Genomic DNA, 11,985 nt, shown 5'->3' with positions numbered 1-11,985 from the left:
AGTAAACGGGCTCAAGAGTCACGACTATCATATATGGATTGAGCGACGATGCCGGTGATGGTTCGAGGGTATCTCCCCGAGCATGTACGCGAGTGCTTGCGGAGTTGAGCCATTTCTTCCGCACGGTCTGTGCTAGCGGATATGTGAGTCGGTGATTGCGAAGTTGCATGATCAAGTGCCTGAGTTGTTATGCAAGTTAGAGATGATCTTTCCACCAGGTTTCTTTACTCCGATGTTACATCTCATTGTGCATCTTGCGAACGAGGCACTCTTGGGTGGACCGGTGCAGTATCGTTGGCAGTTTTGTATTGAGAGAGAGTTCAAGTATATTCGAAACAAATGTGGCAACAAAAATAAGATTGAAGCATGCATAGCTGAGGCAACTATCCTCCGGGAGATGGCAGACGCCACGACAACGTACTATGCGGATGATGTTCCCACTATGCATAACCCGATATCTCGGTACAATATCGACGAGCCCAAGCATGACCCCAAGCTCCTCCTCTTCAAATGTCACGGTGGCAAGGCTGGTGCCTCTAAAAAGGGCATCTTGACAAAGGAAGAGAAAGATTGCATAATGTTTTATGTGGTTACGAACATGCAAGAAGTGCTCAAATTCATAAGGTAAAATGGTGAACAAATTACTTTGCAATTAGTAACTCGATTTTTTTGGTCTAATACGTTTTTCTCCCTTTTAGCCAATACAAGGATGAATATTGGACGAGATCGACGGATCCCTCGATGCGGAGATGGAGATTCTTTTGAAAGAGAGTCGTCCCGGAAAGAAAAAATTCCTGGATTGGTTCTACGAAAAAGTAATTTCTAACAAGTCCCTTTTAGCCAATACTTTTGCAATCCGTGACTTGTCCCTCTTATTACACGTAACTAATGCAAAGAAACAATTTGAACTGAATTTGTAGGGAGGTGATCCCAACGTTGAGATGACGGATGAGCTGAGATGTGTTTCCCAGGGTTGCAACCGTAGAATCTCAATGTATGAGAAGTACGATGTGAATGGGTATCGCTTCCATACAGAGTATCACCAGAAGAATCGGCCTAACCCAAAAACTATAAATACTAGGGTCTTCACCAAAGGATCCGATGACATAGAATACTACGGAAGGTTAGAGAATGTATACGAGCTGACATTCAATAGTACAAACATACAACTCAATCTCGTTGTGTTCAAATGCCACTGGTTCGACCCACAAGTTGGACAGAGAAGCACTCCTTCCATTGGGTTAGTGGAAGTTAGGCCTTCAACCTGCTATAGCGGAGCCGATGTCTTTGTTGTGGCTCACCAAGCCAAGCAAGTTTATTATTTGCCCTACCCATGTCAAAAGGAGTACCTCAAAGGCTGGGAAGTCGTGTTCAAGGTATCACCACATGGTAAGCTACCCATGCCCTCCGACGAGGATTACAACAACATTGACCCTGTAACATACGAGGGAATTTTTTATCAAGAGCAAGAGAACTTTGGGGATTTCGAAATAGAAATTGGTCTTGAGGACCTCGAGAATGAGGCACATCTTCATGGTGAAACAGTGGTGGACCTAAAGGACATACAAATGCTCACCAAGTTACATGAGGGCAATGGGTTCAATGATGAGCCTCCACCGGACATTCCCACCCAACCTCATTACTCACATGATACTGATAGTGATAGTGAAAATGAGAACCCAATGCCTCGTTATGAGAACCCAATGCCTCATTATGATAGTGATGATTCGAGGTGAGGGTCCTTTATGCCTTTATGCTTAGTATCTATTTTTCCATATGCTTCTTATACTTAGTATTTATTTTTCAATATGCTTCTTATGCTTAGTATCTATTTTTCAATATGCTTCTTATGCTTAGTATCTATTTTTCAATATGCTTCTTATGCTTAGTATCTATTTTTCAATATGCTTCTTATGCTTAGTATCTATTTTTTGCTTAGTGTCTACATTTTATTAAGGCATGAATGCTTACTTGTTTACTCTTTGTCAATGCAGGTGATTGATCAATATGAGCGGAAGCAAGCAATCCATGAACTCCATTTTGAAGAGTATGAGCCAACAGAAGTTCACCGGGACCACTAGAAGTGGAAGACCAACGCGTGCCAGCTCGCGTTACGCGGACGATGACACGGGTGGAGTTGGAGGTGGAGGTGTAGGTGGAGGTGGAGGACGTGGTGGAGGTGGAGGACGAGGTGGAGGTGGAGGACGAGCTGGAGGACGAGGCGGAGGCGGAGGTGGAGGACGAGGACGAGGTGGAGGTGGAGGACGAGGACGAGGTGGAGGTGGACCTTTCCTTTGTGACATACCCTCTGCTTCTGGCGACGTGGCTTCCCAGTCCGCTCACACACAGTCTACTGAGGGGGAGATGGAGGTGGAGATGGAGGTGGAGATGGAGGTGGAGGGGCAGGACGAGGAGGCGGAGAGGGAGATGGCGCCGAAGAAGTTGCGCATTCGTGGTGAATCGCAAGTCCCTGATGAGAGGAGGGAGCCTACTAGCCAGGATGCGAAAGCCCTCATCATCCCGAACGAAAAAGAGTAAGTTTAATTTTGAACATTTAGATTCATTTTGCTATGTACTAATGTTTTCATTATTGTGCATAACTGATTGGCATACTAATGTTTTGATTATTGTGCAGCAATTGGACATATGACAAGGGGGTTCGCCAGCCGTCGAGCATGATTGGAGCTCTTATTAGGCGATGCGGCCGGGCTTTTACACTCCGGTCCCCGGCGGCGAGAAGAAGCTAGCCGAGACTTGGGCGGACTATGAGGCAGCTCCTTGCCCGGGCTTTGGGACAGCTTCTGACGCCGTGTACACCAAGTTTTGGGTAAAGCATGCTTCTCGAGTTTACTTCATAGTTGATGACCACACTATGCTAACTCATGTCTCTCTCACAATTATTCTTATGCATGATTGCAGACCCATTATAAGGTGCCTGATGATATGGTTGAGCAAGGGAGGGCGGTACTGACTAGGGCTTGTCAGAGGTTGACAAGGCAACAGTGGTACAATCAGAAGCATACCTGCATCGGGCACTTCAAGGCTGAGCGAGGCACGAGGGTCAAGAAAGCGACAATATCGGGACGATCCTCAGCTGACAAAGGAAGATTACTTGAAGGTAAGTAAATATTCAATGAGACTCTATGTTGCTGCATAGTTGGGATTGCATTATGTGTTCTTCAAATGAGTTTTGGTTTTTCAGGTTATGCCCCTATGGTGCGAGAATAAGGAAGACGCATTTGAGGCCTTGGTAGCGAGGTGGGTTGGCGAAGACGCCGACTTCAACGCCAAGAGCGCGCGCAACAAGGCAAACCGGGGCCTTTGGAGGAACACACAGTGCGGGAAGCCGCAGCACTGAGCGCTACAGGAAGCACAAGGTACATATATACATGGAACAACTTGCACTTATTTCCCCTCATATTACTACTTGATACACATAACATTTATCTTGCTGTGCAGGAGGCGGAACTCGGGGAGCCTCTCACCGAGGTGGGAGGGTGGCAGAAGATGAAGCTGAAGCAGCCCGATCTGAGCCAGCCTCAGCCCTCGCTGCCAGTACTTCGGCTATGCCGAAGAGGAGTTGGAGAAATCTTGCTCGGTGTTCAAGGGTCTTCATCCGGAGGTGGATGATCCTATTGAGCAGGAGACCGACTTGACGGCGATTATGGTGGCGGGGAGCGGCGCGGAGCATGGCCGCACGAAGCTTCTTAGTGGGGTGATCAAGCCGCAGAGGACCCTCACGCAGATCAGGTCTACCCTCACCACCGGCGACCCACCGGTCGCGCCTCCTCGACACCGTCGTACGGATGTAAGTTTTCTCATTTCCATCTTCTTTCCAACATTCATCCCTGAATGGCTAAATTGACATGACTCCTTTTCTTGGAAATTGTAGGCTCACTTTGAGGCCGCCTACGCGGCCGCTTATGAGAAGTATTTGACGGTTGTAGCAGAGTGGGACCTCAAGAGAGCGGCTTGGGAAGAGTACCAGGAGGCGACGAGTCGTGTAAGTTCCAATCTTTTATGGTTCGAAGACATGACAAGTCCCACCTCCCCTTTTTTTATATCTGCGGCGCTTGACATCTAAACTATCTTGCAGGCGGTCAGGACGTTCTTCTTGACTGGAGAGAGGATCACACTTCCGGCCGAGGAGCCAGCTAGGCCGGGGCCGACTCCAGTGTGCCCATCGAGGGAAGCTTTCGCGGCCACATACTACGCACGGACTCCGGTAAGTCCTGTGCCTAACCATTGTCTAAGCTGCTTTCACCGCTTTCCTTTCGCATGTCTAAGATGCTAACTCTTGTCAAACATGTAGGGCACGGGAAGTTCGCGGAACCGACCCTCTCCTGGTTCGTCGTGCGAGGGCACACCGATGCACCCCGGCCGCCATTCTCCCGGTGCTTCAGGTTTTTCTCCTGCTGGCGATGGTTCAGGCCATGGTTCTACTTCGGTCTACCTTGACAAAGGCCGGACGCCTGAATTTACAAGTAGGGAACTTGGTTGGACCCCCTGATCTTAGTTCCCCCTTAGCTAGGTGTCTAGCGGGTGTGTGTCGATCATGTGTGCCATGTGTTGACGATGTATGATGATCGTGTGTGCTACATGCCACATATTTGTATCACGATGATGTTGTTGCTACGTTTGATATGATGACGATGATGATTATGTGATGTGCTACATTTGTGATGCATTTCAATGTATATTACTGCCATTTGTGATGATTATTTGCTGTGCTTGCTGTGCTGGACCAGGAAAAGCGAGGGAAACCAAATTGTAAAGTCTGTGCCGACGGCAGCCCCCTAGCCGTGCCAAATGGCAGGAGCTGTGCCGACGGCTATGCCGTCGGCATAGAAGAGGGGACGGCAGCTGGGCTGGCGGAGCGCTGGCGGCAGCGGCTGGGCCGATGGACCTAGGCCGACGGCGGCCGTCGGCACTGGAAAAGGGTGGTGGCCGCGGGGCGGCTCCAGGCCGTCCGAGCACAGCAGCTGGGCCGACGGCTTGGCCGTCGGCACAACTCCCTTCCTGGCCTAACGGCCGTTAGACGCTCAGCGGGCCCCACTCGGACTGTGCCGACGGCTACTGTGCCGACGGCGTTGTCTGACCGTCGGGCTGGACGCTGTGCCGACGGCGACAGGGGCTGTGCCGAGGCGATATTGTGCCGACGGCGGTGTGCCGACAGCCGTCGGCACAGGCCGGGCCGACGGCAGCGTACGCTGTGCCGACGGCTGCCGGCCGTCGGCCCCTCGGCGGGTTCCCGTAGTGCCGGGAATTAAAGCGCAACAGAAAAATAGGTTTGAATGTACTCGGTCGGTCGGTGGTTTGGTTGGGACTGTATGTGCAAAGGAATGAAGACTAGTGGTATTGCTAGTGGAGTATTGATACGAGACGACTCTGTTTTGAGTTTGCTACCCATGTACTAATGTTCATGAGGGGTCCCAGGAAAGTTACACAATGATGAACAACTGCATGTAAAATTTCTTAGAAGGTTATATATGAAAATTGATAAACTTGCAAGTAATTATATAAATATATTATTCTTGAAGTTTGCAAAAATAATTCTATCATCAGAGGTGCCACGGCACCAGCCTACCCCCTGCTGACTGTGTTCATCTAATAGCACCTACAACTAGCTGCCATCACCGCTCCCTCTATTACATCAATCTTTTCAATTAACCTAGAGCATGCCATTCACGTGGCACCAGAGCTATGCGGTAATTTTTTAGGTTCAAATTATAGCCAAATTAGTATTACAAATAAATAATACATCCTCCCTTAAAAAATCTGAAGATCCACATCCAAAAAGGCCCATGATTCTTGAAACAGAAATACACGGGCTCGTGTTGAATGGAATTGCATAGTACCTTCTATTAGATCGATCTTTTGGATAAACTGACTAGAACATGAAGTCCCCACAATCCAGGTAGGAGAAAATAATTCACGGTTGAGACCGGAAGATGTATAATTCCTCTAAGTGGCAGCATAGTGTTCATATACATATAGAGTTTCCCTATTGTAGCTACTCATCTCTTTTGTTCCAAGGACCAAAGAAAATGGAAAATAATGATTTTTTTTGTTTAATCACAGTTTCAAAGAAAAAAGGTAAAAAAATTAGATTCCACTTAAACCTTTTTCAAATTTTATTTAAGAAAAATGTGCCGATGTCTTTCATAGCATGATAAAATTGTCAATATACTTTACTAACTTTATGCACGAATTTTTTATAGCATTGTCAATAGACTTTATATATGATTTGATTTTAATTTGTCGAGTATTTGCATGCTTTCATCCTATGAACCAAACAACAGATTTCCACTTTCATTGGTACTTTGTTTTGCACACGTATTCCTATGACATGTCTCTGTTTTTATATCTATATTAGAAAAATCTACCAACTAAGGAGGTGTTTTTGTCGCTCTATAGAAAAAAAAAGAGGCTATTGTGAGTTTGGGGTTTTAGTGTTCCATTGTTATAGCGAGTATTTTCTGTGTAAGAAAATCAAACCACATCTTGATGTTTAATTATATGCCGAAAAAATTTAGATGTCCTACTATGTGCAAAATATCAATGTCAAATACCTTGTATACGCGGAAAGAACACATCATTGCCCACATCTATAATGCCTTTTTTCTTCTTTTGCTAGTTCAAATACGATCAAGAATTTAGTTAGTTCTAGGTTGACTCTAGAACCGATAGTTTTGTATAATGATTTGTGTATACGAGAATTGCACATGACCGTACAGTTGTATGTAGACTTGCAATTGCACATATATTTTTTCCTGTTATACATGAATTGCACATAAAATTTGGTGGCATCATTTAACCGAAAGTTAAGTTAGGTCTAGGCCGACGGGAAATAGCCCTGTCCCAAGTTTTTCTGATAAATTTGAAACTTTAAAGACTGTTCTAAGTTTTTTTTCTTGGAATCGAGCATAAAAGATAAGATTTGGAGCTTGAAATTCGAAACGGGATAGAAACCCAGAACAGGTTAGGACGGCATCTAAATCTAGAATATAGCTTAAACTATTGAAATGGTGAGACTATGTGTTTCTTGAGAAATGAGAACGAATCAGCGATCGAAGAATCTTGTTGATGGGTTTGTTATGTGATGCCGTTTTGTTATTTCTCAATTAGATTATGGTCGGCAGCCAGTAGTCACCACCAACCGTGCTGGTGTCACTCCTACTGATTCCATCCCCTCTACCGGCCAAGCTGTTGCCGGGATCCCGATGGAGACCACGCCCGCCGACGAGAAGCCGCTCGTGCTCCTGGCGCAGCCGCTCTTCCCGGAGTTCGCGGCAGCGCTCGCCGGCCGCTACCGGTTCGTTCTCGCCGTGGACGCCGACGCGGCGGCTGCGGCAGAGGCGAGGGTGCTGCTCGTGCCGGGGCTCGCGCCGGTCACTGCCGAACACCTGGCCAGGCTCCCTGCGCTGGAGCTCGTGGCGGGCACCTCCGTGGGAGTTGATCATGTTGATCTCGATACTTGCCGGAGCCGCGGGCTCAGCGTGACCAACGCCGGGCCAGCGTTCGCGGTCGACTCGGCCGACTACGCCGTCGGGCTCGTGGTGGCTGTGCTCCGTCGGGTGGCCGCCGCTGACGCGTACGTCCGGAGGGGCAGGTGGTCGGCCGACGGCGACTACCCTCAAGGTTAGCAGTACTTCTTGTCGCTAGTGACAAGTGCCGTGCCGTTCCGCGTTCAACGACTCTGTTTTCACATAGCTCGCTGCCATGGTCAATAGATCGCGGTGGCCAGAATTAGTTCATCGACATCGCTGTGACTGTACAATTACAACGCATGGTATCCTTTCTTGATTCATCTTGCATCGCGCTTGCAAATTGAATCTCGAACAGAATTAAATCGGACTCTTGTGCAATGGCAGGTGAGCGGGAAGCGAGTGGGGATCGTGGGGCTGGGCAACATCGGCTCCCGCGTCGCGCGGCGCCTCGCCGCCTTCGGCTGCGCCGTCTCCTACCACTCGAGGTCGCCGAAGCCTTCATCGCCGTACACGTTCGTCCCCGCGTTGCTCGACCTCGCCGCCGGCAGCGACGTGCTGGTGCTGTCCTGCGCGCTGACGGCCGAGACGAAGCACATGGTGAACCGGGAGGTGATGGAGGCGCTGGGGAAGGACGGCGTGCTCATCAACGTCGGCCGGGGCGGCCTGGTGGACGAGCCGGAGCTGGTGAGGTGCCTGCGGGACGGCGTGCTCGGCGGCGCCGGGCTGGACGTGTACGCGAACGAGCCGGCCGTGCCGCCGGAGCTGTTCGGCATGGACAACGTCGTGCTGTCGGACCACCGGGCCGTGATCACGCCGGAGTCCATGCGCGGCGTGCTCGAGGTGGTCACCGCCAACCTCGACGCCTTCTTCTCAGGGAGGCCGGTCGTCAGTCCTGTGCAGCTCTGAACTCTGAATAAAACCGACGTTGATCGAAGTCGTCCCGGCCTGTGCGTGTGATTCTTTACGATCTGAACTCCGAAGAAGCTTCATCCTGGAAACTGGAATAGTGGAGTGCTCACTTCATTGTCGACAAAAGATGCGTTCCCTTATTTGGAAACACGAAAGATGCCACCTAGTAAAATCAAATTTCTGAGTGAACTCAGTCGAATGTAATCTTGGAGCAACCGATCAGGAATTTGAGAATATTCTTGCTCCTAGATTGTTAGATTATAAGTCGGTTTAGTTTTGCTTGTGTCTCAAGTTAGGGTTAACCTCATTGGCCCCTATATATATTCTTTGTAAAACCGAATGTATCATCTATCAATAAAGACAAATCATATTCTTTCATGGTATCAGACACCGATCCGATCTAGGGTATGGCTCCCCCTCCCAAGCGGTCGCCGCCGCCACCGCCCGGCTACTTCGAGCGCCGCGACGCCCTTATCAACGCCAAAGCCAAAGCTCTTGCCTCCCAACTCTCCACCTCCCTCGTGCTAGCCCCTCCTCCCTCTGCTCTCTCCTACACAGATACAATAGCTGATGTTACACCCTTCATCCCAATTACATTAGATCTTGCTGCTCACAACTATTACCATTGGTGCCATTTGTTTGAAGTTCATCTAGGGCGTTGCAATCTTCGTGGGCATGTCGATGGCTCCGTTCCGCCTCGTCCCGATGATCCGCAATGGGTCAAGGACGATCTCGCCATCATCCAGTGGATCTACACCCGCGTCTCCACCGAGATCTTCAACCTCGTCTTTCGCAGCGCCGCCACCGCCTCCGCCCTTTGGTCGGCTCTTCGGCAGCTCTTCCAGGACAACGTTGACGGCCGCGTCACCAGCCTCAACAACGAGCTTCGCAACACCGTCCAGGGCGACACCTCCATCAGCACCTACTGCCAGCACCTTAGTGCTATCGCCGACGAGCTTCGTGAACTCGGCGATCCCGTGTCCGATCGGCAGCTCATCAACATCCTTGTCGCTGGTCTCAGTAACGACTTCGACAAGCAAGCGTCGTTCATCCCCATGATGCGCCCCCGCCCCACCTTCGCCGAGGTCCGCTCCCTGCTGCAACACGCCGACACCACCCAAACTCGTAAGGCGGCCCGTCCACAGGCCTTCGTCGCCGCTCCTCGCCCGCCGCCTCAAGCTCCTGCGCCAGTGCCACCACCTCCCGCGCATACGCCGCAGCCCCCTCCTGGGCTGCGCCCAAGTCCCAACTACAGGGGCAAAAACCCCATCTGGCGTCCTCCACGCCCGCCGCCACCATCTGCGCCCGTCTACAGCATGCCGCAAGCGCCCGTCTACAGCGCTCCACCTCCCCCGGCTCCTTCAGGATGGCGTCCCATGCAGGATCCATGGACAGGCATGGTCCAAGCCTGGTCGATGCCATGGACAGCTCCCGCCTCGGCCGGCACTCCGCCGGCATACTTGCGCGGCTGGACGCCCGGATTGCGCCCTCACACCGGCTCTCCAGGGCTGCTCACACCACGGCCTCCTCCGCAAGCGTACTATGCTGCTCCGCCACCCATGTACGGCGCGCCCTCGTCGCCTCTCTACGCCACTCCGTACGGTGCCGCTCCGTCCTCCCCCTACACCAACCCGGGAGGCAGTATCGCTCCATATCAGCTGCCAACCATGCCCCCAGTGTCATCATCGTCGACTGCACCACCTCTTCTTCCTACTCCAACGCCAACCTGGGATCAAGCCGCCTTTCTACAGGCCATGAACAATTTTGCTGCTCAAGAGAACTCAGGTACGGACTGGATTTTTGACTCTGGTGCATCTAGTCACATGTTTTCATCACATAATATGCTGTCAAATTGCACTTCGACACCTTTCTCATCCATTACCTTAGGCGATGGTTCCACTATTCCAATATATTGTGTCGGTCACACACATATTCCATCACCCACCAAACCTCTCCTCCTCCGCGATGTCCTAGTAGCACCAGCTCTTATTAAAAACCTAATCTCCGTTCGCCAATTCACTCGTGATAATCTTGTCTCCGTTGAATTTGACTATTTTGGTTTATCTATGAAGGATTACCTAACCAAGGAGGAGATCGCTCGATTCAATAGTTCTGGAGACCTCTACACCATCCATGGCACCTCCACCGCCGCCTAACCCTCCTCCATGCTCGCCTCGGTGGAGCTCTGGCACCAGCGTTTAGGACATCCCAACACCGCCACCATGTCCTCGCTCCTTAGTGATTTTTCTATCCCATGCAATAAAGACACTCATGAGTCTTCAACTTGTGAATCGTGTCAACAAGGCAAACATGTCCGCCTCCCCTTTAGCTCCTCCACCTCCTTTAGTACTTTCCCTTTCGAATTACTTCACTGTGATATTTGGACATCTCCACATAAAAGTATTTCAGGTTTTAAGTATTATCTCGTTATTTTAGATGATTTCACCCATTATACATGGACCTTTCCTCTCCGAAACAAATCTGATGTTCACACACTTTTTCTAAACTTTCAACGCTATGTAACCACACACTTTTTCCTCCCCATCCGTTTCATTCAATGTGACAATGGCCGTGAATTTAATAACTTTAGCAATAGAGAATTCTTTCTAAATCACGGCATTCTTCTGCGTTTTTCGTGTCCCTATACATCTCCCCAAAATGGCAAAGCTGAACGGTCCCTTCGTACTATCAATGACATTATCCGCACTCTTCTAATACACTCCTCCCTACCACCACAATTTTGGGCTGAAGCACTTCGAACAACCACCTATCTTTTAAACATACGTCCCTCTAAAGCCAACCCAAATACTACACCATTCTTCTCCCTTTTTCTCTCTCACCCAAACTACTCTGACCTTCGAGTCTTTGGCTGCCTTTGCTTTCCCAATTCCTATGCCACTTCTCCACACAAATTAGCTCCTCGCTCTATGGCCTGCGTTTTCCTCGGTTACTCCGATGAACACAAAGGCTATCGATGTCTAGATATGCTTTCGGGACAAATCCACATCTCTCGCCATGTCACCTTTGTCGAACACGTTTTTCCCTATGCTACTCGTCCACAACCCACTTCTCCCACACCAAAACCACCATCTCATCGTACCACTTTAACACCGCTTCACCTCACATCTCTTCCAAACCCTACCCCGGCAACCCCCTCTCCCACAACCCCTGCTCCATCAGGCAACTCCACCCCCCTCCTTCACCGCCATACCCACCCTCCCCTCCTACGCCCGCCTCCTCCGCTGCGCCGGGCAACTCTCCTCCTTCATCCTCTGATATACCACAAACACACACCCCTCCGCCTCACGCCGTTCCTACAACTCAACCCCAAAACGCCCACGGCATGCGTACACGTGCCAAATCAGGCTTCCGTCTCCCTCAAACACGTCTTAACCTCTCTGCCACCATCTCTATCTCCCCAATTCCCAAAACCTACAAATCTGCCCTCTTAGATCCCAATTGGAAAACAGCCATGCTCGATGAGTTCAATGCTCTTCTTCAAAATGACACATGGCAACTCGTTCCTCCTCCCACAGGTGCAAACATTGTTTCTGGCAAGTGGGTTTTTCGCCAAAAATTTCATTCT

At 50.0% G+C, this 11,985-nt stretch overlaps 1 protein-coding gene and 1 pseudogene across 1 annotated transcript in view; both read left to right on the top strand.

Annotated features, from left to right (window-relative positions):
• Positions 1-1,185: 1,185 nt before the first annotated feature.
• LOC139835942 (uncharacterized) overlaps positions 1,186-11,985 on the top strand; it is a 155,796-nt gene continuing 144,996 nt past the window's right edge. Inside the window, exons 1-2 of the mRNA XM_071825831.1 lie at positions 1,186-1,732; positions 1,995-2,370. Coding sequence (XP_071681932.1) covers positions 1,401-1,732; positions 1,995-1,998 — 336 coding nt within the window. The 5' untranslated portion in view covers positions 1,186-1,400 and the 3' untranslated portion in view covers positions 1,999-2,370. The remainder of the gene's footprint in view (positions 1,733-1,994; positions 2,371-11,985) is intronic.
• Positions 7,148-8,777, top strand: LOC139835943 (glyoxylate/hydroxypyruvate reductase HPR3-like; annotated as a pseudogene).

This window comes from Lolium perenne, chromosome 2 (assembly GCF_019359855.2).
Source record: "Lolium perenne isolate Kyuss_39 chromosome 2, Kyuss_2.0, whole genome shotgun sequence".
Lineage (NCBI taxonomy): Eukaryota > Viridiplantae > Streptophyta > Magnoliopsida > Poales > Poaceae > Lolium > Lolium perenne.
This window is presented reverse-complemented; position numbering and strand designations above follow the sequence as displayed.